Source organism: Mesoplodon densirostris, chromosome 3 (genome assembly GCF_025265405.1).
Source record: "Mesoplodon densirostris isolate mMesDen1 chromosome 3, mMesDen1 primary haplotype, whole genome shotgun sequence".
Lineage (NCBI taxonomy): Eukaryota > Metazoa > Chordata > Mammalia > Artiodactyla > Ziphiidae > Mesoplodon > Mesoplodon densirostris.
Window position 1 is genome coordinate 41,576,309 of NC_082663.1, and position 27,705 is coordinate 41,604,013.

General features: G+C 37.2%; 1 protein-coding gene across 1 annotated transcript in view; it reads left to right on the plus strand.

The window, feature by feature from the left end:
- The window catches only part of ITGA2 (integrin subunit alpha 2), a 109,539-nt gene that overhangs the window by 43,406 nt on the left and 38,428 nt on the right, over positions 1-27,705 (plus strand). The window contains exons 3-10 of the mRNA XM_060092872.1: positions 12,041-12,150; positions 13,700-13,791; positions 16,877-16,991; positions 17,152-17,279; positions 19,634-19,782; positions 24,525-24,675; positions 24,971-25,136; positions 27,021-27,097. Coding sequence (XP_059948855.1) covers positions 12,041-12,150; positions 13,700-13,791; positions 16,877-16,991; positions 17,152-17,279; positions 19,634-19,782; positions 24,525-24,675; positions 24,971-25,136; positions 27,021-27,097 — 988 coding nt within the window. The remainder of the gene's footprint in view (positions 1-12,040; positions 12,151-13,699; positions 13,792-16,876; positions 16,992-17,151; positions 17,280-19,633; positions 19,783-24,524; positions 24,676-24,970; positions 25,137-27,020; positions 27,098-27,705) is intronic.

The following is a 27,705-nucleotide window of genomic DNA, read 5'->3' on the forward strand; positions in this document are numbered from 1 at the left end:
ATGGTGTTAGGTAGTGTTCTAATTTCATTCTTTTACATGTAGCTGTCCTGTCTTCCCAGCACCACTTATTGAAGAGACTTTCTTTTCTCCATTGTATATCCTTGCCTTCTTTGTCAAAGATAAGGTGACCATATATGCGTGGGTTTATCTCTGGGCTTTCTATCCTGTTCCATTGATCTATATCTCTGTTTTTGTGCCAGTACCATACTGTCTTGATTACTGTAACTTTGTAGTATAGTCTGAAGTCTGGGAGCCTGATTCCTCGAGCTCCGTTTTTCTTTCTCAAGATTGCTTTGGCTATTCAGGATCTTTTGTGCTCCCATGCAAATTGTGCAATTTTTTGTTCTAGTTCTGTGAAAAATGCCATTGGTAGTTTGATAGGGATTGCACTGAATCCTATAGTATAGTCATTTTCACAATGTTGATTCTTCCAATCCAAGAACATTGTATATCTCTCCATCTGTCTGTGTCGTCTTTAGTTTCTTTCATCAGCGTCTTACAGTTCTCTGCATACAGGTCTACCTAGGTAGGTTTATTCCTAGGTATTTTATTCTTTTTGTTGCAGTGGTAAATGGGAGTGTTGCCTTAATTTCTCTTTCAGATTTTTCATCATTAGTGTGTAGGGATGCAAGAGATTACATTAATTTTGTATCCTGCTACTTTACCAAATTCATTGATAGCTCTAGTAGTTTTCTGGTTACATCTTTAGGATTATCTGTGAATAGTATCATGTCATCTGCAAAGAGTGACAGTTTTACTTCTTCTTTTCCGATTTGGATTCCTTTAATTTCTTTTTCTTCCCTGATTACCATGGCTAGGACTTCCAAACTATGTTGAATAATAGTGGTGAGAGTGGGCAACCTTGTCTTGTTCCTGATCTTAGAGGAAATGGTTTCAGTTTTTCACTATTGAGAATGATGTTGGCTGTGGGTTTCTCGTATGTGGCCTTTATTATGTTGAGGTAAGTTCCCTCTATGCCTAAAAACCCTCTGCAGGGTTTTTATCATAAATGGGTGTTGAATTTTTTCAAAAGCTTTTTCTGCATCTATTGAGATGATCATATGGTTTTTCTCCTTCAACTTGTTAATATGGTGTATCACATTGATTGATTTGCATATATTGAAGAATCCTTGCATTCCTGGGATAAACCCCACTTGATCATGGTGTATGATCCTTTTAGTGTGCTGTTGGATTCTGTTTGCTAGTATTTTGTTGAGGATTTTTGCATCTATGTTCATCAGTGCTATGGGCCTGTAGTTGTCTTTTTTGTGTGTGACATCCTTGTCTGGTTTTCATATCAGGGTAATAGTGGCCTCATCGAATGAGTTTGGGTGTGTTCCTCCCTCTGTGATATTTTGGAAGAGTTTGAGAAGGATGGGTGTTAGCTCTTCTCTAAATGTTTCATAAAATTCGCCTGTGAAGCCATCTGATCCTGGGCTTTTGTTTGTTGGAAGATTTTTAATCATAGTTTGAATTTCAGTGCTTGTGATTGGTCTATTCATATTTTCTATTTCTTCCTGATTCAGTCTTGGCAGGTTGTGCATTTCTAAGAATTTGTCCATTTCTTCCAGGTTGTCCATTTTATTGGCATACAGTTGCTTGTAGTAATCTCTCATGATCTTTTGTATTCCTGCAGTGTCAGTTGTTACTTCTCCTTATTCATTTCTAATTCTGTTGATTTGAGTCTTTTCCCTTTTTTTCTTGATGAGTCTGACTAATGCTTTATCAATTTTGTTTATCTTCTCAAAGAACCACCTTTTAGTTTTATTGATCTTTGCTATCATTTCCTTCATTTCATTTTCATTTATTTCTGATCTGATCTTTATGACTTCTTTCCTTGTGCTAACTTTAGGGTTTTTTTGTTCTTCTTTATCTAATTGCTTTAGGTGTAAGTTTAGGTTGTTTATCTGAGATTTTTCTTGTTTCTTGTGGTAGGATTGTATTGCTATATACTTCCCTCTTAGAACTGCTTTTGCTGCATCCCATAGGTGTTGGGTTGTCTTGTTTTCATTGTCATTTGTTTCTAGATATTTTTTTATTTCCTCAGTGACCTCTTGGTTATTTAGTAGTGTATGGTTTAGCCTCCATGTGTTTGTATTTTTACAGTTTTTTTCCTGTAATTGATATCTAGTCTTATGGCGTTGTGGTCAGAAAAGATACTTGATATGTTTTCAATTTTCTTAAATTTACCGAGGCTTCATTTGTGACCCACGATATGGTCTATCCTGGAGAATGTTCCATGAGCATTTGAGAAGAAAGTATATTCTGATGTTTTTGGATGGAATGTCCTATAAATGTCAATTAAATCCATCTTGTTTAACGTGTCATTTAAAGCTTATGTTTCCTTATTTATTATCATCTTGGATGATCTGTCCGTTGGTGAAAGTGGGGTGTTAAAGCCCCCTACTATTATTGTGTTACTGTCGATTTCCCCATTTATGGCTGTTAGCATTTGCCTTATGTATTGAGGTGCTCCTCTGTTGGGTGCATATACATTTACAATTGTTATACCTTCTTCCTGGATTGATCCCTTGATCATTATGTAGTGTCCTTCTTTTTTTCTTTTTTTTTTCACATCTTTATTGGAGTATAATTGCTTTACAATGGTGTGTTAATTTCTGCTTTATAACAAAGTGAATCAGTTATACATATGTTCCCATACCTCTTCCCTCTTGCATCTCCCTCCCTCCCACCCTCCCTATCCCACCCCTCTAGGTGGTCACTAACCACTGAGCTGATCTCCTTGTGCTATGCGGCTGCTTCCCACTAGCTATCTATTTTACGTTTGGTAGTGTATATATGTCCATGACACTCTCTCACTTTGTCACAGCTTACCCTTCCCCCTCCCCATATCCTCAAGTCCATTCTCTAGTAGGTCTGTGTCTTTATTCCCATCTTACCCCTAGGTTCTTCACGACCTTTTTTTTTTTTCTTAGATTCCATATATATGTGTTAGCATATAGTATTTGTTTTTCTCTTTCTGACTTACTTCACTCTGTATGACAGACTCTAGGTCCATCCCCCTCACTACAAATAACTCAATTTCATTTCTTTATATGGCTGAGTAATATTCCATTGTATATATATGCCACACCTTCTTTATCCATTCATCTGTTGATGGACACTTAGGTGGCTTCCATCTCCTGGCTATTGTAAATAGAGCTGCAAGGAACATTTTGGTACATGACTCTTTTTGAATTATGGTTTTCTCATGGTATATGCCCAGTAGTGGGATGGCTGGGTCGTATGGTAGTTCTATTTGTAGTTTTATAAGGAATTACCATACTGTTCTCCATAGTAGCTGTATCAATTTACATTCCCACCAACAGTGCAAGAGGGTTCCCTTTTCTTCACACCCTCTGCAGCATTTATTGTTTGTAGATTTTTTGATGATGGCCATTCTGACTGGTGTGAGATGATATCTCATTGTAGTTTTGATTTGCATTTCTCTAATGAATAATGATATTGAGCACTCTTTCATGTGTTGGTTGGCAATCTGTATATCTTCTTTGGAGAAATGCCTATTTAGGTCTTCTGCCCATTTTTGGATTGGGTTTTTTGTTGTTTTGAAATTGAGCTGCATGAGCTGCTTGTAAATTTTGGAGATTAATCCTTTTTCAGTTGCTTCATCTGCAAATATTTTCTCCCATTCTGAGGGTTGTCTTTTGGTCTTGTTTATGGTTTCCTTTGCTGTGCAAAAGTTTTTAAGTTTCATTAGGTCCCATTTGTTTATTTTTGTTTTTATTTCCATTTCTCTAGGAGGTGGGTCCAAAAGGATCTTGCTGTGATTTATGTCATAGAGTGTTCTGCCTATGTTTTCCTCTAAGAGTTTGATAGTTTCTGGCCTTACATTTAGGTCTTTCATCCATTTTGAGCTTATTTTTGTATATGGTGTTAGGAAGTGATCTAATTTCATACTTTTACATATACCTGTCCAGTTTTCCCAGCACCACTTATTGAAGAGGCTGTCTTTTCTCCACTGTATATTCTTGCCTCCTTTATCAAAGATAAGGTGACCATATGTGCATGGGTTTATCTCTGGGCTTTCTATCCTGTTCCATTGATCTATATTTCTGTTTTTGTGCCAGTACCATACTGTCTTGAATACTGTAGCTTTGTAGTATAGTCTGAAGTCAGGGAGCTTGCTTCCTCCAGCTCCATTTTTCGTTTTCAAGATTGCTTTGGCTCTTCGGGGTCTTTTCTGTTTCCATACAAATTGTGAAATTTTTTGTTCTAGTTCTGTGAAAAGTGCCAGTGGTAGTTTGATAGGCATTGCACTGAATCTGTAGATTGCTTTGGGTAGTATAGTCATTTTCACAATGTTGATTCTTCCAATCCAAGAACATGGTATTTCTCTCCATCTGTTTGTATCGTCTTTAATTTCTTTCATCAGTGTTTTATAGTTTTCTGCATACACGTCTTTTGCCTCCTAAGGTAGGTGTATTCCTAGGTATTTTATTCTTTTTGTTGCAGTGGTAATTGGGAGTGTTTCCTTAATTTCTCTTTCAGATTTTTCATCATTAGTGTATAGGAATGCCACAGATTTCTGTGCATTAATTTTGTATCGTGCTACGTTACCAAATTCATTGATTAGCTCTAGTAGTTTTCTATTAACATCTTTAGGATTCTCTGTGTATAGTATCATGTCATCTGCAAACAGTGACAGCTTCTTTTCCGATTTGGATTCCTTTAATTTCTTTTTCTTCTCTGATTGCTGTGGCTAAAACTTCCAAAACTATGTTGAATAATAGTGGTGAGAATGGGCAACCTTGTCTTGTTCCTGATCTTAGTGGAAATGGTTTCAGTTTTTCACCATTGAGGACGATGTTGGCTGTGGGTTTGTCATATATGGCCTTTATTATGTTGAGGAAAGTTCCCTCTGTGCCTACTTTCTGCAGGGTTTTTATCATAAATGGGTGTTGAATTTTGTTGAAAGCTTTCTCTGCATCTATTGAGATGATCATATGGTTTTTCTCCTTTAATTTGTTAATAATGGTGTATCACATTGATTAGTTTGCGTATATTGAAGAATCCTTGCATTCCTGGAATAAACCCCACTTGATCATGGTGTATGATCCTTTTAATGTGCTGTTGGAGTCTGTTTGCTAGTATTTTGTTGAGGATTTTTGCATCTATGTTCGTCAGTGATATTGGCCTGCAGTTTTCTTTCTTTGTGACATCTTTGTCTGGTTTTGGTATCAGGGTTATGGTGGCCTCGTAGAATGAGTTTGGCATTGTTCCACCTTCTGCTATATTTTGGAAGAGTTTGAGAAGGATAGCTGTTAGCTCTTCCTTAAATGTTTGATAGAATTTGCCTGTGAAGCCATCTGGTCCTGGGCTTTTGTTTGTTGGAAGATTTTTAATCACAGTTTCAATATCAGTGCTTGTGATTGGTCTGTTCATATTTCTCTTTCTTCCTGGTTCAGTCTTGGCAGGTTGTGCATTTCTAAGAATTTTTCCATTTCTTCCAGGTTGTTCATTTTATTGGCATATAGTTGCTTGTAGTAATCTCTCATGATCCTATATTTCTGCAGTGTCAGTTGTTACTTTGTAGTATAGTCTTCTCCTTTTTCATTTCTAATTCTATTGATTTCAGTCTTTTCCCTTTTCTCTTGATGAGTCTAGCTAATGGTTTATCAGTTTGGTTTATCTTGTCAAAGGACCAGCTTTTAGTTTTGTTGATCTTTGCTATCATTTCCTTCATTTCGTTTTCATTTATTTCTGATCTGATCTTTATGATTTCTTTTCTTCTGCTAACTTTGGAGTTTTTTTGTTCTTCTTTCTCTAATTGCTTTAGGGGCAAGGTTAGGTTGTTTATTTGTGTTGTTTCCTGTTTCTTAAGGTAGGATTGTATTGCTATAAACTTCCCTCTTAGAACTGCTTTTGCTGTATCCCATAGGTTTTGGGTTATTGTGTCTCCATTGTCATTTATTTCTAGGTATTTTTTGATCTCCTCTTTGATTTCTTCAGTGATCACTTGGTTATTAAATAGTGTATTGTTTAACCTCAATGTGTTTGTATTTTTCACAGTTCTTTTCCTGTAATTGATATCTAGTCTCATAGCATTGTGATCAGAAAAGATACTTGATACGATTTCAATTTTCTTAAATTTACCAAGGCTTGATTTGTGACCCAAGATATGATCTATCCTGGAGAATGTTCCATGAGCACTTGAGAAAAATGTGTGTTCTGTTTTTTTTTGGATAGAATGTCCTATAAATATCAATTAAGTCCATCTTGTTTAATGTATCATTTAAGGCTTGTGTTTCCTTATTTATTTTCATTTTGGATATCTGTCCATTGGTGAAAGTGGGGTGTTAAAGCCCCCTACTATTATTGTGTTACTATCAATTTCCCCTTTTATGGCTGTTAGTATTTGCCTTATATATTGAGGTGCTTCTGTGTTGGGTGCATAAGTATTTACAATTGTTATATCTTCTTCTTGGATTGATCCTTTGATCATTATGTAGTGTCCTTGTGTCTTGTAATAGTCTTTGTTTTAAAGTCTATTTTGTCTGATATGAGAATTGCTACTCCAGCTTTCTTTTGATTTCCATTTGCATGGAATATCTTTTTCCATCCCCTCACTTTCAGTCTCTATGTGTGCCTACGTCTGAGGTGGGTCTCTTATAGACAGCATATATACGGTTCTTGTTTTTGTATCCATTCAGCCAGTCTGTGCCTTTCGGTTGGAGCATTTAATCCGTTTGCTTTTAAGGTAATTATCCATATGTATGGTCCTATTACCGTTTTCTTAAGTGTTTTGGGTTTGTTGTTGTAGGTCTTTTCCTTCTCTTGTGTTTCCTGCCTAGAGAAGTTCCTTTAGCATTTGTTGTAGAGCTGGTTTGGTGGTGCTGAATTCTCTTAGCTTTTGCTTGTCTGTAAAGGTTTTAATTTCTCCATCAAATCTGAATGAGATCCTTGCTGGGTAGAGTAATCTTGGTTGTAAGTTTTCCCACTTCATGACTTTAAATATGTCCTGCCACTCCCTTCTGGCTTGTAGAGTTTCTGCTGAAAGATCAGCTGTTAACCTTATGGGGATTCCCTTGTATGTTATTTGTTGGTTTTCCCTTGCTGCTTTTAATATTTTTTCTTTGTATTTAATTTTTGATAGTTTGATTACTATGTGTCTTGGCATGTTTCTCCTTGGATTTATCCTGTATGGGACTCCCTGTTCTTCCTGGACTTGATTAACTATTTCCTTTCACATATTAGGGAAGTTTTCAACTATAATCTCTTCAAAATATTTTTTCAGTCCTTTTCTTTTTCTCTTCTTCTTCTGGGACCCCTATAATTCGAATGTTGGTGCATTTAATGTTGTCCCAGTGGTCTCCGAGACTGTCCTAAATTCTTTTCATTCTTCTTCTTTATTCTTCTCTGCAGTAGTTATTTCCACTATTTTATCTTCCAGGTCACTTATCCGTGCTTCTGCCTCAGTTATTCTGCTATTGATTCCTTGTAGAGAATTTTAAATTTCATTTATTGTGTTGTTCATCATTGTTTGTTTGCTCTTTAGTTCTCCTAGGTCCCTGTTAATATGTTTCTTTTATTTTCTCCATTCTATTTCCAAGATTTTGGATCATCTTTACTATCATTACTCTGAATTCTTTTTCAGGTAGACTGCCTATTTCCTCTTCATTTGTTTGGTGGGTTTTTACCTTGCTCCTTCATCTGCTATATATTTCTCTGTCTTCTCAGTTTGCTTAACTTACTGTGTTTGGGTTTTCCTTTTAACAGGCTACAGGTTCATAGTTCCCATTGTTTTTGGTGTCTGTCCCCAGTGAGTCAGTTTGGTTCAGTGGGCTGTGTAGGCTTCCTGGTAGAGGGGACTGGTGTCTGTGTTCTGATGGGTGAGTCTGGATCTTGTCTTTCTGGTTGGCAGGACTACGTCCAGTGGTGTGTTTTGGGGTGTCTGTGACCTTATTATGACCTTATTATGATTGTCTTTCTGGTTGGCAGGACTACGTCCAGTGGTGTGTTTTGGGGTGTCTGTGACTTTATTATGATTTTAGGCAGCCTCTCTGCTAATGGGTGGTGTTGTGTTCCTGTTTTGCTAGTTGTTTGGCATGGGATATCCAGCACTGGAGCTTACTGATTGTTGAGTGAAGCTGGGTCTTAGCGTTGAGATGGAGATCTCTCGGAGAGCTCTCATCAATTGATATTATGAGGTGCCAGGAGGTCTCTGGTGGACCAGTGTCCTGAACTTGGCTCTTCCACCTCAGAGGCTCAGGCCTGACACCTGGCTGGAGCACCAAGACCCTGTCAGCCACATGGCTCAGAAGAAAAGTAATAAAAAAGAAAGAAAGAAAAAATAAAAATAATGTTATTAAAATAAAAAATAAAAAATCATTAAAGTAAATAAATAAAAAGTTAAAAAAAAAAGAGAGAGCAACCAAACCAAGAAACAAATCCACCGATGACAACAAGCACTAAAAACTATACTAAAAAGAAATGGACAGAAAGAACCCTAGGACAGATGGTAAATGCAAACCTATACAGACAAAATCACACAAGGAAGCATACACATACACAATCACAAAAAGAGAAAAAGAAAAAAATATATACATATATATATATATAAAAAGGAAGAGAGCAAACAAATCAATAAACAAATCTACCAATGATAATAAGCTCTAAATACTAAACTAAGTTAAACATAAAAGTAGAAACAAATTAGACATAGAAAGCAAACCCCAAGTCTACATTTGCTCCCAAAGTCCACCGCCTCAGTTTTGGGATGATTCGTTGTCTATTCAGGTATTCCACAGATGCAGGGTACATCAAGTTGATTGTGGAGATTTAATCCACTGCTCCTGAGGCTGCATGGAGAGATCTCCCTTTCTCTTCTTTGTTTGCACAGCTCCTGGGGTTCAGCTTTGGATTTCCCCCTGCCTCTACAGGTGGGTCGCCCTTTGGCATCTGTTCTTCACCCAGACAGGAGGGTGTTAAAGGAGCAATGATTCTGGGGCTCTGGCTCAGTCAGGCCAGGGGAAGGGAGGGGTACGGTAGTTATAACTGGAATGCAGGGTGAGCCTGCAGTGGCAGAGGCCGGTGAGACATTACAACAGCCTGAGGCATGCTGTGTGTTCTCCCAGGGAAGTTGTCCGTGGATCACGGGACCCTGGCAATGGCAGGCTGCACAGGCTCCCAGGACGGGAGATGTGGATAGTGACCCATGCTTGCACATAGGTTTCTTGGTGGCTGCAGCAGCAGTGTTAGTGTTTCATGCCTGTCTCTGGTGTCCACGCTGATAGCTGTGGCTCATGCCTGTCTCTGGAGCTCATTTAGGCAGTGCTCTGAATCCCCTCTCATTGCACACCCCGAAACAATGGTCTCTTGCCTCTTAGGCAAATCCAGACTTTTCCCCAGACTCCCTCCCAGCTAGCTGTGGTGCACTAACCCCCTTCAGGCTGTGTTCATGCAGCCACCCCCAGTCCTGTCCCTGGGATCTGACCTCCGAAGCCTGAGCCTCACCTCCCAGCCCCACCCAACCCAGTGGTTGAGCAGACAAGCCTCTCAGGTTGGTGAGTGCTGGTTGGCACTGATCCTCTGTGCGAGAATCTCTTCACTTTGCCCTCTGCACCCCTGTTGCTGCGCTCTCCTCCATAACTCCGAAGCTGCCCACCCTGCATCCCCACCAGTAAAGGGGCTCCCTAGTGTGTGGAAGCTTTTCCTCCTTCACAGCTCCCTTCCAGAGGTGCATGTCTGTCCCCACTCTTTTGTCTCTGTTTTTTCTTTTTTCTTTTGCCCTACCCAGGTACGTGGGAAGTTTCTTGCCTTTTGGGAAGTCTGAGGTCTTCTGCAAGCATTCAGTAGGTGTTCTGTAGGAGTTGTTCCACATGTAGGTGTATTTTTGATGTATTTATGGGAGGAAGGTGATCTCCACGTCTTACTCCTCCGCCATCTTGAAGTTCCTCCCTCCCCCATTTTTTTACTGTTTTTTTTCCTTTGATGTTGAGTTGTATGAGCTGTTTATATATTTTGTATATTAACCCCTTATCAGTCTTATCATTTGCAAATATTTTCTCCCATTCAGTAGGTTGTCTTTTTGTTTTGTTGATGATTTCTATAGGCAATATTTTAACAGGTAAATTAGGTAAATATCTGCTCAGAAGAAGACAAAAAATTTCAACTCTAACCTTAATCAAAGTTAGCTGTTTTAAAGTATTCTAGGAACTTCCCTGGTGGTCCAGTGGTAAAGAATGTGCCTTCCGATGCAGGGGACACACGTTCAGTCCCTGGTTGGGGAACTAAGATCCCACATGCAGCCGAGCAACTAAGCCCTTGTGCCACAACTACTGAGCTTGTGTGCCTCAACAAGAGAGCCCACGGGCTGCAAACCACAGAGCCCACGCACCCTGGAGCCTGTGCACCACAACTAGAGACAGAAAACCTGCACGACACAACTAGAGAGAAGCCCACGCACTGCAATGAAGAGCCCACGCGCTGTAATGAAAGATCCTGAATGCCTCAGCAAAGATCTCATGTGCCAGAACTAAGAACTGACACAGCCAAAAAAATAAAGAAAATAAATAAGTAAAATGAACATTCAAAAAAAGTATTCTAGAATGCTCTACAAAATATTAGTTTGAAAATAATTGTAGAAGGTAAATAAGGGGAGAAGACTATTACTGAATCATTAACTCTCTTTCAAAATAATTTGTATTTTCCTCTTTCCATGACTGTTCATGGTGTTCCCTCTGTTAAGAATGCTGACTACTAGCCTCATCCTTTGATGTCCATTTTTGCTTCCTTAGACCATTTTACTTTTTTTCGGGAAGGGGAACTTATTCATATCCTTCCACTCATTTGTATGATTATTATTTTACTTGTTATGTATTTTAAACAGTTTTACTAAGTTAGTATAAATGTACCTTAGACTTTTTTATCCACTGTAGCACTTAATTGGGCACATGTTGTTTAATCAATAATGTTAAAATATTTAAACAGAAGCCTCATGAAAGAATTTAAGTTTAATTTAAGTTACATCAATAATCTAATCCTTCCCAACTTTGACAAGGAAAAAATATTGAGTCAAATATGCTTCCTTAATCACTGGATGCTGCTGAGTAATTAACCTACAGGAGTTTCTAAAGATCAGGCTGTTACATGGACTCTTTCTATCCATTCTTCTGTGGCCAGAAATGTCGAGTGAGTGGTTCTACAGGGAAATGCATCATCTCTTACTGGAAAAACTCTGTAGGAAGTGAACTAACCAAAGGGAAGATGTTAGCGCCCGTCTCTGACCTCAGTGTTCTGTATTCCAGCTATAAACATGATACACATAAGGAGAGCCCCACAGTACACTTGCTCTTTATTTTTGCTGAGGATTCCCTTATATAGACGGTAAGCATAAAGCCACTTAGATAGCTCGTCTGCTCCCTAAATAACATAGAAAACTGCTTGGGGCATAGAACGCACTAGACAAATGTTAGTTTTCACTTTAGCTCTTAATATCGTTTCATTCTTTAGAGCTATGCTGACCAAAGAGCCACTGGCCACCCATGGCTACTGAACACTTGAAGTATTACTTGTCCACATTGCTATGTGCTCAAAATATACACCCTGAATTTCAAACACTTAGTATGGAAAAAAGGATGTCAAATAGCTCATTAATAACTTCAATATTGATTGCATGCTAGTATGGGTATATTGAGTTAAATAAAATATATTATTTAAATTAATTTCACCTGTTGCTTTTTTGTTTTATTAATGTGGCCACTAGAAAACTTAAAACTTAAAATTACAAGCCCACATTTGTGGCTTGCATTATATTTCTGTTGGACAAAACTGCTTTAGAGAGACCTCCCAGGTGTGTGGCAAGACAGCTGTACTGTAGATGTTCATCAAGGATCTTGATCAGCTAAGAGGAAAAGAAGGAGAGGAAATTATAGCTGAGCAAATAGAAACTGTTCACTTATTTAAAAATTGTAATTAAATTTGGGTTTTTTTTTTTTTTACTGTTTTGTGGTCAGCTTTATCTTTAAGAAACTATAGCTAACATTTTATGTCTAATGGAAAATAAAATCCCTATTTCTAGGTTACTGGTTGGTTCACCATGGAGTGGCTTTCCTGAGAACCGAATGGGAGATGTGTATAAATGTCCTGTTGATCTATCCACCACTACCTGTGAAAAACTGAATTTGCAAAGTAAGTTATAATTAGCAATGTGATTTTTTTACACATAACAAAATCTCATTTGTTATATACACAGATGAAAAATAACAACAAAACCAATAATAGTTTTGTGTTTAAGGAATATAGACAGCTTTTGTTGCCTTTATGTCTGTAGTCATATGGGGCCCAACTGTATTCAGATTTCCAACACAGTTTGATGACCTGATTAAGAAAGATGGATGCATGGGAAACGTGCTGCCTCCTGGGCCATCTACCCCCATGAGACTATCCATACTTCTCTCCCTCCTCAAAACAAACCATTAAGTATAGAAACATCAGTACTAGGGCTGATTTTGGGGGTGCTGAGGAACACTCTTTATTTCTGGTCATGTCTAAATGATTTCATTCTACTAAAAAAAATTCACAATTTGGAATTCTTTGTAATTGTTTGCAATTGCTGTTTTAATTATCCACAAAAGTAGACCTCCGTTTCCAGAAGTTAAGTAGTGAAGGAGAATTGGGAAAATAGTTTGATAAGGTAGCAGGGTTAAGAGACAATTGTTCTAACAAAAAAGAGATGATCCTATTTGTAGGGAGAGTGGAAGGAGGCAATAAAAAGGGAGTGACTACTGCCAAGAATAAAGTTAACTGGATGGAGTTAACGTCTCTGGTACCTGGGAAAATGAGTCTTAGGAAGAATGCTCTCTTCCCTGAAACACAAAGGCAAGAGAGAAGTCATATTTCTAGAAGGACCTTTAGGTAAAGATGAGAGAAGTTGAGATTATCCTTCAAGTGTGATTATCTTCTTTGCAGTAGAGAGTGATGGGATCTGGGTTGAGTTTGGAGGCTTGAGAAGAAGGGTGAAGTTTTAAAATAGGTATCCTGGGAAATGGGGGATAAACTATATAATAAAACTTTTGAATACTCACCCCTAATATATATTTTTTATTATTTTAGAAATTTTATGCATATGTATATATACATATGAGCAGATGACTTAGCATAATTTATGTGTATACACATATACATAAACTGTAATTTTGTGTATATGTATACCTGTGTGTGTATATATATGTATACACCTTGGCAGAGATTAGAGGATATGAGAAAATAATGATATTATTGAGAAGAATTTCAATGTTCAGTAGCTCAAGAATGGATACAGCAGATGATGCCCTATTTGAGTGGGAGAGAGAAGGTTGGAGAGATTTATATATTATTCTACATGCCAGTGTCATGATTTCCTTTTAAAGTTCATTCACTATTGCTTTGAGCCAGATTCTACCATACGGCATTCTTTGATAACACTTTAAGCATACTTTTTTCCGATCCAGAATAAAGCTTTAGCTGAAGCCACCATGACCTTTGCAGACTCCACCCCCTAGGATCACATTCTGCAGATGTGGTCACATATTTAAATGAGCTGCCAGATCACTGAAGGCATCTCATTTCCATACACTTCATTATATAACACGAGCACTAAATTCAATGCTACATGTAAACCTGAGTGTACATTGAAAAAAAAAAAGGCTTTAAATAATGATGATTTAACCACTCTTAAAAATCTTCTCCCCTTTGAAAGCTTCCACGAGCATTTCCAACGTTACTGAGATGAAAACCAATATGAGCCTTGGCTTGACACTGACAAGGAACGTGGGAACGGGAGGATTTCTTGTGAGTGTTTACTTTTCAAATCCTCATTCCTCTCAAGAAAGTATGAAGTATGAAGTCTTCTCACCATCCCTCCTAGCAAGCCAAATCTTGAGGTTTAAATTTTTGAGCTTGACTTTGGATAAGACATGCTAGATGGAGAGCCAACATGAACGAACAATGTGTTGATATGTAGATGTCTTAAGATATTTAGTAAAACCATTGCCACAGAATGTTTTGGAAAAAGGGATCAGAAGGAACACCGATTCTTTACCCTTGGAAAATGTGCTTTGTATTGATAACAGCAGAATTCTAGCTCTCATTTCTCCTTCCTGTAGGAACATTCAGGATAGGTACTGCAAATTCAGAAAGTAGGTTTCAAAGCTACAAAGTACTTTTATTTTTAATCATTTCTGATAATCATTGACCAATCTGATATTATTTAAGGCATGGCTTGATCTCATCTTATTTCATATTAATGTGTACTCTCACTTAGTTTCTAGAAAGCTGTGAAAAGACCACCACAAATCAGTAAAAGAGAATGCCTTATTTAACAAGGGGTCTGGGGACAATTAATTGGTGAATAACTTGCATATCCAAATATACTTCTGAGTGAATTAAAAAGTTAATATAAAAAACTAGAAGAAAATGGAAGTTTTCTGAAAGAGAGAATAATTTCTGAACTTGGGACTAACAAAAAAATAACATAGAAAATTTTTGAAAAGATGCGACTGTAAAAAAATGAAAACCATCACACACCAAAAAAAAAAAAAAAAAGAGCTTAAAGGCAAACAAAAACCCAGTCTCATTTTACATTTCTGCCAGTCCATGTAGGTGTAACCTAGTTGTATAGCCCTGTTAAAATAGTCTTAGAAAGCTTACTTTAACTTTACATTGGTTATGACATGCTACATTGATATGCTAACTTAAAAGCCTGGGTGTATAACCAGATTACTCTAAAAATGTAATCAATTTGAACAATATCATTCTATTTTTACTGAGAGATATTAGAGAGACCTTGATACCACTAACTGAATTAAGTGTTGCTTATAATATGGGTTAGATCAATGCATAAATGAATATTGCAATGAATCTTCCTGGTTTATGATCTTCTGAAGTCTTTATCATAAGGTTGCTTTTGTCTTTTTTTTTTAAGTTGAATAAATTAAGAAAGAAAAACATATTAAGATACAGGGATTACAGAATGTGCTTCAAAGTTTTTAGTCTGTAACTTCAGATTTTAATCTGTAACTTCAGATTTTTAATCTGTAACTTTACAGATTTTTATATGCAAAATAAAACATTTTGTAAATCTTATTTATAAAATAAAATTTGAGAGATTAACAGTCAATGTAGCAAGTAGAAGGAAGGAGGGAGGGAGGGAAAGAGAAAAAAAAAAAAAGGAAAAAGAAAAAAGCCAAAGTCTTCTTTCCATACCTAAAAGGTCAAAATCTTGATACTCTTAAGAATTCTGTGGAAAAGACTGACAATCATCACATTTTTTTTTTGAACCTTCTTAAGTTCCAGGCTTAAAGCAGGAATGTTGTTCTGGCATTAACAATTGGCATATTCTAATTTCAACTCCTTAATGCTGTTTTCCATTGCTTTTAAAACAAAAAAATCTTTTTTAATACTTCATGAGTTAGTATTTTAAGATAAACCAACTTGTGGGTGGGGATATAGGAATCAGTAGTTGATATCTTATTCGGTATACTAACCCAAGGCATCAATAGTGATTTTCCCCTAACTAATTGGCAAAATGAACCAGTTTTATAAGGGAAAAACTATGCCTTGTTCATTGAACATGAAATATGACCATAGCTGCTTCTCCTTTGAGCTACCAACAATTAAAGTGGGTCAAATAAGTCCCCTTTCATTCTTCCAATCACTTTTTGCAAGTCCACACTTTTCAGTTGTTTTAATAATTGGTCCATAGCTTTACATAAGTTTAAACTATATAGATTTGTTTTTAAGATCATCACTAGACTTCTCGTCCCCATTTTTTCTCCTTTCACATCTAACGATTTGAATATTATTTAATCTAATGTTTCCCACGTGATTTAATCAGGAGTTCTTGGCATTCAGGGGCTGCTGAAAGGGAGAGCTTTGGGGTCAGGTCAGTGGAGATATTAATAGTTGGAGTATGATTGTGCACAAGAAGACAAACGCCAGCTTTGATAACTGAAGGTTCTAGGGGCCAGAAGTATGGGGTTCTGAAGTCCTCAAGAAATACTTTGATAACTACAAAGGTAAAAACTGTCAGTTCATGAACCTCCTTTGTGTTTGTTTAGCATGTAGAGTGTTTCAGGTTTTTGTTAACTATAAATTTTCACACAAAATTCTCTCTTTCACTCTCCTTGAGAATTTGGGAGGTCTGGCCACACGGGGCCTGTTTCACACCAGCCGGCGGGCAGGAGCCACAATGGTCTGCCCTGCACAGAAAGCGTGGGCTCTTCATTCACCATGGTGTCTACACCTGGCTGGAGCTCTCTTCCAGGCTGCCTGCCTGGCCCATGGGGACATGAGGACTTATGGTTTCTGCTGAATAGTATAAATGGAAGGGACAGGAGGAGACCTATGTTCAAGGAATAACAATGATAACGATGCTGGCTAACAACTATATATCCCTTGCTATTTACCCAGCACTGTTCTAAGTGTTTATAGCTATAGACTCATTTCGTCTTCACAGCAGCCTTAAGTTAGGAGGTCTGATCATCCTCATTTTACAGATGAAGCAGCTGAGACCCAGGTATCTGAGAGACAAAAAATGAACTTTGCATGCATTTTTCTCCTGGGTGTTCTCTGGAAGGACAGCACCCCTTTTGTCGAGCTTTGTGGGTGACCTGATGGGCTCCTCCCTACACTGACAGTCCCAGTGCCCCTGTCCCCAAGATGCCTGCCACCAGGCACAGCACATCTGCCACCCTCTCCCTCCCTTCTGTGGGCTCCAGTGCACTTTCTCTCAAAGGCACTGTTGACTTGTTAGTTTCAAGAGTTGACGATTCCAAGAGTCTTCTAAGAGAATAGAAATAGTCCTGAGTTTCACAAATGGCGAGGTGGAGGGTTAACATTTTCCATGTGTTTTGTCATTGTTTTCATTTCTTTTAAGACCTGTGGTCCCCTGTGGGCACAGCAGTGCGGAAGTCAGTTTTATACAACCGGGTTATGCTCTGATGTCAGTCCCAATTTTCAGCTCCTGACCAGCTTTTCACCTGCAGTTCAGAGTAAGTTGTGAATGTGCAGAGGGTCTGAGCAATGCCTTACGTTAAAGGAGGGAAGCATTGTATCAACAAGTGCCATCCTTGTTTACTTTGTCTCATCTGTATGTGGATGTGATTTTGCCTGACCTATGGATATATGTTTCTTTCGTCGTTTCCTGTGTAGCCTGCCCTTCCCTCATAGATGTTGTGGTTGTATGTGATGAATCAAACAGTATTTACCCCTGGGATGCAGTAAAGAACTTTTTGGAAAAATTTGTGCAAGGCCTGGATATAGGCCCCACAAAGACACAGGTATGGACATCCATTATATATACACTAACCCACGGCTTTCGTTCTGAGAAAATATTATTAGAGATGAGGTCTTTATCTTTGCATTTGTCAAATCCCCATATTAAAGGCATTTAATGGTAATCTTGAAAGTTAACTGAAATTTGTGCTACACTGAGTTATTCTGTCTATGACTTCCCCTAATGCTAGTCTTTAAGCTTGGATGTCTATTCCTGATTCAGGCATCAGATATGTGTATAGCATCTTAATCCTCTTTAGATGCTTATTTTTTCCTCCACTAACTCATGAACTAATCAATACATTTAGAAATCCAATATGTATTTTTTTACACACGCTTGGACTAATGATGACTTTCTTTTACTTTTTACTGGTGAAAAAATTCTCTTTGAATTTTTATAAGTAAGTTCATAGACAGCATAATTCTACCATTTATTATTTTGTAGTCTTTTGTCATATTCTAGTCTAGCCTTCCATTTTTCACACAGGACAAGTCTTTTCAATACTTTTGAATAACTTTTTATGTTTTAAAGAGTCTTTAATTTGGTTTTCTATCTTCCTGAGGTAGGCAAGCAAAACTCAGGAGCAGAAACGTCATGCTTTTATAACGCTGAATAGCATTTTTAAAGTTTCAGGGTTTTTCTTTCTTTCTTTCTTTCTTGTTGGATCTGCTATTTCATGGGCCATCCTGGTTGTAGCAGGACATTGATCCAATATCAACAGGAATCAATTCACAGAGTTACTAGTTCCTGGGTTGCATCTGGTGCTCCAGGGGCCAACAATTGTTGGAACACTTTTCTAAAAAGCTTTCCAGTTATCTATATTGAAATTTGCTTTTCTGCTTCCCTATACAGTATTATAAAATATTGTTATATATTTTCCCCATTGACATTGCTTTTCAATACCAAGAGGGCATTAGTATCTGTCAAAACTTTGGAGGTTTCACTGTGGGCTTTCACCAGAAAATAAAATAAAATTTCTGTTAAATAAGACTAGGTATAGTACTGGTTTCTGGAGAGCATCACTGTTAAGGCCCTCATAAGAGAAGTTTTCATCTGTATCTGCTTATTTTCTCTGTTTCTAAATGGGTTTCCCCCATAACATGACTTATTGTATTTAATAGTCTCTTGTGTGGAATTCCTGGCCTTCCTCTTCTATCTTCCAATCCTGATGCATCTTCTTCGTCTCTAGAGGTGGTTTTACTCAGTATCTTCTCTTCCCTTCTAAATGTGATGTTTCTATAAGCTCTACTATACCACATTTCTTTAAATCTTCTCTTCCACCTTTATCTTTTGCACATAGAAGTTATGGGGCTGTGTCAGGGGATCACCATTCTCTTCCTATCACCTTAGATTTTGAAATCCTTAGAGTTATTTTTGATCCTTTCCTGTCTCTCAAATCTTACATCCTATCCTAATGAGGAGGGTTCAGTAATATATTTTTTGTCATTTTTCCAGTGCCTAGTTAACTGCCTTCCTAGAGAAAGTAGCTGATTGAACTCAGAAATCCAGGCCTTGCCCTTCCCACCTTCCTTACACACTGACCTCTATTTGAGAGACCCTTTTACCACTGATCCCTCATCACTATTCCTATTCTGGAAGCCCCAAATCCTAGGCATAGAGGGTGATCTCAGTGCTGAGAACAAGGACGTTAACAGAAGTGTCTGACCTCCTTGATCTGAAGGATTAGGGTATGTGCCCAAACATCTTGGTCAGAAGTTGTTCTGCCTCTCGGCCCTCTCAAATAAGACTCTCTCCAATGGCATTTTCCCTGAAGACCAGAAACTTCCTGCCCTAAATGCACATATAGCAGCTTTCTTTCTAACATCTGTGATTAGAGGAAATCCAACACAACAAAAACATTCATGTTGACCTCATTGATTAGCACATCACTTTTTCTTGTATTCAACTATAATTCTTTGTTTATTATATAATTATCCTCCCTTGATGAGATGTTCTGTTCCATCTATGACTGCTTATAATTGTTTACATGTTTATATCCATTGGTAACTAGAAAATCTATTTATATCATTTGAGTCTTCCTGTTATGAACTTAATGCTACTATTCATCCATATGGCAGTGCTTAAAAATCTACATCTATTACTCTTGAGAACCAAATGGTACACAAATGGCACATTATCTTGCTTGTCAATAAGTAAGGCTGCCCTGCACTGATGGCCTCTGACCAGGAAGTTATTCCACTGGAAGAAAAATAACTATTCTTAAGAAAAAAGTTGGAAATGATTCCCTTAAGCTATCAGCCCATGTCTAAATGCACTTTCGATTTTTATTATATTGGTTAAATAGGAAAGATTTATAACTTAATGACAAACCTGTAATAAACTTCTATTCTCTTGAAGGTGGGGTTAATTCAATATGCCAATTATCCAAGAGTTGTGTTTAACCTGAACACTTTTAAAACCAAAGATGAAATGATTAAAGCAACATCCCAGACATCCCAATATGGTGGAGACCTCACAAATACATTCAAAGCAATTCAGTATGCAAGGTAAGTTATGTTGCTAATAGGCCAATATTTTGATAAACTAGAAGTGCTCATAAGTAATAAAAAGGAAAGACAAAGAAAAATAAATATGTGGTACCTACACTTAAATCAGAACTAGTAGAGAAGAAAAGTCTGAACATTCTGTTACTTGAATACTATGAGAAGGCAGTAGGGAATGAAATTTTTAAATCTTTGATTTATAGAACTTTTATAAGATATTACATAATTTTTTAAGATTTTACATGAAGTAAGTACAGTGAAATTAAAAGACCTTAGTTTAAGTTGGCAATGGAGCAATCTGCATTTATTTGTTAATATTTATCAAGGCCACAGACAACTTGAGCTACTGGAGCACTTCATGCAAATTTAGAAGGGCCATAGATTCCTAAGTGTTAATGACCTAGAAGTCTGAATTGAATTGAAGTGCTCATTCTACTTATAACAGGCTAGGGCAGTGTGAATTTCACAGCTATATAACATTCTCCTAATTCTTTGCTCAGCGTCTCTTATTTTCTCAGCACTGCTGACCTTCATCTTCACTCTGCTTTAATCAGATACCTTTACAAAAAATGCTAAATATTTTCCTAGTGTTAAAAAAGAAATGAGAACTGTAGGTTCACCTTCCCTTAAACCTACTTCTTGCCCTTTTTCATTGAGTTGTGAGTTCCTTCCTTCCACTGCCATAACTCCTTGAAAGAAGTGTCTATGCTCCCTTCTCCACATCCTTGAAACATATGGCTCTGCCATCAGGTAAACATGGTCCTGCCTCAAGCCTCATCCTCTTTAGCGTCCCTGAACATTTGACAATAATGAGCACGCACTGCTATTTCTACTCCAGTTGCCATGACACCACACACTTCTAGAAAACCTGCGAACTTTTTGTCAACAAGTTTGCATCTTCACTGGCTCCTTTTCCTGATTTTTCTTCACCAAACAGAGCCCGCTCTTTTATAGCCCTGTTGTCTTAGGCATTGTATCCATTGTATACACATGAGCCATCAGCCCTGCCTGGGTTACCCCATTGCTTTGTCATGAGCCCTGACCTCTCTCCTACAATTCACACAGGCATCCAGCTGATGCTGAAAATCCTTATTTGGAGTGTTGGCTCACTAGTCAAATTCAGTACATTCTAAACTGGCCTTACTCTTTTCCCTACCCCTCCTCATGACTCTGCCATTTTGATTCATGTGTCCACCTTTTCCCCTAGTCATTCAGACTAAAAACTTGATGGTTTACTTTATTCTTTCTCCTCCTCCTTAGGTCACGTATCTGGTCAGTCACCACATCCTGTCCTTTCTTTTTCTGAATTTCCTATTTTATCTGTCCCTTCTTTTTTCAGTATATTCTATGTTCTAGTTGCCCAACTGCCCACTCTCCCTATATATCTCAAAAGTAGATTCCCTACAAGAGAAGATATGATTGGTTTGGTTAATCTTTTTTGTCCCTATTAAGATGTCCTTTGGAGCCAAGCCATCTCAGAGGCCGCTGGCCAATTGCCATTATGTGGAGTACCCTTCCTGTTCCAGGAAAGTAGACTTAGGGGTAGACTAAGATGACATAGAAAAATGGCCTTGTAGGAGTTAGAAACAGCAGAGGGCCTGTATTTTTCACAGGGAATGTGGGTGTGGCATTTTTCCCTGGAAAGAGCCCTGGGGTCTGGCAAGCTTCCTTCTCAAGGAGAAGGGCCACTTTCTGTTAAAATGGGACTCATATGGCTTTCATGATCTTTTCAAAACTTTGTTTTTCTCCCCAGCATCCCTGTCTCACCACAATTTCCTGAGCTAACAGGACTCTTTCCATTGTTAGGAGAGTCACCTAACTTCTCAGACCTTCTGGAATTTAATTACTTCTATTTTCTTTCTCTTTTTCTTCTTCTTCCTCCTCCTCCTCCTTCTTCATCGGTTTCTTTACAACAACAAATAGAGTTCCGATACCCTTTTAGTAAATATTGCCATTTTCCATTGATCTTATCTGAGTGCCTACACTTAAAATTTACTGTTCCAAGCCCTGCAGGGAATCAAAACTAAATGAGGCATAGTTTCTACCCTCAGCAAACTTATAATCCTACATGAACTCTACTGTATGTCATAAAGAGTATAATTCACTCAAAAATTATTTGATGTGAGTATGAGAATTCAAATTTGGCTGAGAAATATGAAATATTTTTCCATATTTCTATATTCTATATAGAATACAAAAAAAGCTTTAGGAAATAAAATGATAGTCTCAGTTTTACACATGTTGAATTTAAAGAGCTCCTTACACTTTCAGGTGAAAATATTCAATGCATTGAATACACAAACTTGAAGACAGGAGGGATGAATGGAAGCAAATATAGACTTTAAATTGTCATCATGTAGGTGGTGGTGGTGAACCTATATGATGACACCAGAAAGAATGTGCAACAAGAGAATCCAACAGACAGAAAAAAAGAGTTGTTGGACAACTTGTTAAACATCTAGAAACAAAATAAAGCTGAATTCCTGCCTCACTCCTTGAATCAAAATAAATTTCAGCTGGACCACCAATTTAAATCTAAGAAAATGAAACCATTAAAAGACTATGAGAAAACTTGTGTGATTAAAGAGAAAAGTCTTAGAGATAAGTCCTTTTAAAATACCATGTCAAATATAAAAGACACACATGCAAAAGTTAATGGATTTGATTATATCAAAATATAAAATTTCTGTACAGAATTAATATCACTAAACTTCAAAAAGTGATTAATGAACTGACAATTATTTACAATATATGTGACAAAGGATAATTTTCTTTATTAACAGAAGTCTTGTCAGGAAAGTGATGAAAAACAAAGAAAAATGGGCAAAGATAAAGAAAAATCAAGAGTTCATGAAGGAAGAAATATAAATGGCTAATAAACATATTAAAAATACTCATCATCCTTCATAGTGAAAAAGTACATATTAAAATAACAATTATATATTATTTCTCACTTATAAGAGTATCCCAGATTAAAAAGTTAATAATTCTCATTGTTATGGAAAGGAGGTGGAGAAAATTGCATTCTTGTACACTGATGGCAGTATAAATTGGTGGAATTTTTTTAAAATAAATTTATTTATTTATTTGTTTTTTACTTTTGGCTGTGTTGGGACTTCATTGCTGTGCGCAGGCTTTCACTAGTTGCAGCGAGCAGGGGCTACCCTTTGTTGTAGTGCACAGGCTTCTGACTGTTGTGGCTTCTCTTGTTGCAGAGCACGGGCTCTAGGCACACGGGCTTCAGTAGTTGCAGCATGCAGGCTCAGTAGTTGTGGCTTGTGGGCTCTAGAGCACAGGCTCAGTAGTTATAGCATACGGGCTTTGTTGTTCCATGGCATGTAGGATCTTCCCGGACCAGGGCTCGAGCCCACGTCCCCTGCATTGGCAGGTGGATTCTTAACAACTGCGCCACCAGGGAAGCCCTAAATTGGTGGAATTTTTGAAGAGCAATTTAGTATTTTATTTATCAAAATTTGAAATGTGTATATACGTTGTCTAAATAATTGCTAAGACTTTATCCTACTGACACATTCGAAAAAGTATGCCAAGATAGATACACAAGGACACTCATTATAGCATTATTTGTAAAACTCAAAATGGCCTAAATGCATAATAATGGGAATTGGTTAAATAAACTATTGTGCCTCAAAATAATGAAATATTATGTAGCCATTAAAAAAGGAGAAGTCTAAACCAGTGGTTACCAGTGGTGGGGGAGGGGCAACATAATGGTGGAGTACTGGGAGACACAAACTACTGGGTGTAAGATGGGCTCAAGGATGTACACCGTGGGGAATAGAGCCAATATTTTGTAATAACTGTAAATGGAAATTAACCTTTAAAAATTGTATAGAGGGCTTCCCTGGTGGCGCAGTGGTTGGGAGTCCGCCTGCCGATGCAGGGGACACGGGTTCGTGCCCCGGTCTGGGAGGATCCCACATGCCGCGGAGCGGCGGGGCCCGTGGGCCATGGCTGCTGGGCCTGCACGTCCGGAGCCTGTGCTTTGTGATGGGAGAGGCCACAGCAGTGGGAGGCCCGTGTACCGCAGGGGAAAAAAAAAAATTGTATAGAAATAAAATCAGAAAATCAAACACAAAGAGGAGAGTTCTATGTGTGCTGATATGGAAAGGTCTCCATCAAAATGAAAAAACAACTGCAGAGAATATGTTCCCATTTTTATAGAAGTTTAAGGAGTAACTTTTGCATATATTTCTCTAGATGAAACATTTTCTAGAAGGAAACATAAACTGATAATAGTGATTACCTTTGGAATAGTGGCTTGGTGTGAAATTTTTGTTTTACACCTTTCCAAATGCTTTGGATTTCTTTTACCACATATATTTATTACTTTTTAAAAAACAATTTACTGTTGAAAAAAATAAATGCAGATCCAATGAGTAATATTTATGACAGGAATGAATATCTTTACCCTGTTGATTAGTTTTAATGAGTTTAATCTTATTAGCAGAAGATAATTCTAAGGATTCCTGATGTAAATACACACACACCCACACACCATGGAAACCATGGAAGTTATTTTTAATGCCAAGCAAGATTTATATTTTTATATGTTTCTCTACAAGCTATGAATAGAATGTAGTTCAGAAGTCACCAGCACTGATAGAGAAATTCTAAGTCACAATAGGTTATGCTCAAAGAAGTCAGTTTCATATTTATATTTCTAACCAGAGATCCACGTGTTTAGTTTATTTTTTGATAGTGAGTTTTTATTTTATCTGCCACAGAGATTCTGCTTATTCATCAGCTGCTGGTGGACGACCAGGTGCTACCAAAGTCATGGTGGTTGTAACTGATGGTGAATCCCATGATGGTTCAATGTTGAAAGCTGTAATTGATCAATGTAACAATGACAATATACTGAGGTTTGGCATAGCGGTAAGTGGCTTTTCTTTTCACTTGTCTTTTAGTTGATGGGTAAATATTCCTTTATACCATCACTTCTGAAGACTGCACTTTCTTATTGGCTGTTCATAGCTTAATATAAAAGAATATTTTTACTCTACCTCTGCTTCTTGCTGATTTGCAGTCCTGTCAATGAAGAGGATATGGAAGTGTTAGTTGATTTACTTCTCCAGAGGGCCTATTGTGTTCAGAAATAGCCTAGAAAATACTAGTAGGAAAATTGAAGTACAACACTAATGGCCTTCTCCCCTCTTCCTCTATTTTCAAGGTTCTTGGGTACTTAAACAGAAATGCCCTTGATACTAAAAATTTAATAAAAGAAATTAAAGCAATTGCCAGTATTCCAACAGAAAGATACTTTTTCAATGTTTCTGATGAAGCAGCTCTACTAGAAAAGGCTGGGACATTAGGAGAACAAATTTTCAGCATTGAAGGTAAAAGAACTCCTTCTTTCCAGAATTTTCTTTCAAATTTTTTTCAAGAAAACAAACTTATGTTTACCAGGTTGTAAGGGAGGGAAGGGATAAATTGGGAGATTGGGATTGACATATATACACTACTATACAGTATATAAAATAGATAACTAATAAGGACCTACTGTATAGCACAGGGGACTCTACTCAATACTCTGTAATGGCCTATATGGGAAAAGAATCTAAAAAAGAGTGGATATATGTATATGTATAACTGACTCACTTTGCTTTATACCTGAAACTAATGCAATATTTTATATCAACTATACTGTAATAAAAATTAAAAATAAAATAACATGTTCTTCAAAAACCTTAAAAAAAAGAATTCTTTATTACCATACTTGTTCTATTAATGTTAACTTATATACCTTAGATAAAGAGAACTCCTAAATAACATCAGTAAGAAAAATAGACAAAGAATGATGAATAAGTAGTTTATAAAAGATAAAATACAAATGGCCAATAAACATAAGAAAATATTCCCATTTTTAGTAATTATTTTAAAATATAAATGAAATCAATGTTACTTTGTGTCTAAAAGATAACAAAGATTAGTAATGTTTAATCTTGGAGAGATTATGGGGAAGCAAAAAAGCTCATACACTGTAAGATTATAAACTGTATAACCTTTTGGGGTGGCAACTTAGTAATATCTATTATAATCATAAATAGTTTTACCTTTCCATATTGTAAACAGTTTTTGTAATCATAAAAAGTTTTACCTTTTTACACTGTTACATAATTTCTGAAATTCTTGAATTTGTTTACAACAAACATGTATACTTCTAAAATTAGAAAAATACAGTGAAGATTTTTAATAGTTCAGATTTTGAGGAAACATTTTACTTACCAGATCTACAATAATTTACTTCTATGGGCTTGGAAGGTCTATTCTCTATAGAAATATCATGTGTTCAAGAGCTCACTATAAAGAGGACTACAACACAATTCCCACTTGGTAAAAAGTCCCACATGACCCAAATCCTGGTTCCTGATGGTTAACCCAAATAACTCTCATATTTTATTGAGCACCTACTATGATCAAGTACTGCTTCAGAAGCTGGATCCAATGGGATTGTGTAAATTAAGTATTAATCCCTATAGTCAGATATTTATCTCCTGATTATCCACTGGAAGGGTCTATCTAAAGACTTTTATTCTTCTCTACATTAATGTGGCAGTCGAGAAATTTAGCTTCCTTTTTGCGAAGATTAGTGAAATGTAACCGCTTTGGCCACATGTATGGAAAATGAGTTCTAATTGAGTCTTATGGTGCTAGTGTCAGAGGCAAGCACATATGTATAACTTGGACCAACTTCCCAGTTGGTAAAATTCCTTCTCAGTCTTGAATCCTAGTTCCTGAAGCCTAATCCAAATATCTCTCAGCACGGTCTTCACTACAGAGCAATTGCCTGGCTCCTCCAACTGTATCTGAGATATATGTGCATTTATTACTACAAATATTTAAAAGCTAAAAATTCAGTTAGGTTCTTAGCAAGTAATGATAATTTTTTAAAAAAAGATAATCATGTCAGTTTTCATCTTACCTCATCCCCTATGCTGAGTGTTCTCTGATATCAGAAATTTCATAAGTATGCCAATAAATACATTAATGTATGGTCAAGATTAATGCCAATTTCAAACACTATCTCAGAAGCATTGTAGATTTCTACATCTGTTAGAACACTTCCTTAGACATTCCTCCCTCTCAGAATCTGCCAGCTCTATATTTTTGAGTGGACATCAGAACACTTTGTGTGTGTGTGTGTGTGCGCGTGCACATGTGTTTGAAAATTTTTATTTAAGACTGATAACAGTGATATGATTTTTGAAACTGTTTCCTAGGTACTGTTCAAGGAGGAGACAACTTCCAAATGGAAATGTCACAAGTGGGATTCAGCGCAGATTACTCTCCTCAAAATGTGTGTATATCAGATAACATTTGCCTTAATACTTCTGTGTGCAGTAACCCCATACTAAAGTGGGAAAAACAGCCATCTAGTGATCAACAGTTCTCATTTCTAGTCACAGTCATTTAGTTTCTTTGCTCTGCTGGCTTATCATCTGAAAAACAGAGGTTAATAATGCCTTCCCTTCCCTATTTCACAGGGATTTTTTTTTTTTTTTTTTTCTTTTTGCGGTATGCAGGCCTCTCACTGTTGTGGCCTCTCCCGTTGCGGAGCACAGGCTCCGGATGCGCAGGCCCAGCGGCCATGGCTCACGGGCCCAGCCGCTCCGCGGCATATGGGATCCTCCCAGACCGGGGCACGAACCCGTATCCCCTGCATCGGCAGGCGGACTCTTAACCACTGCGCCACCAGGGAGGCCCACACAGGGATTTTTTAATGGGAAAAAATGATAATATACAAGAAAGCTTTTGAATGCTCCAAGGAACAGGCACTATATTAATTCAAGGTATTATCACTGCAGGAATTTACTTTATATGAATTAACTACCAGAAAAATTTGTTAAAAACACACACTCTTGTCATCACTGTCGTTGAATTCTGAGTTGCCGGTGTATCTTTTTT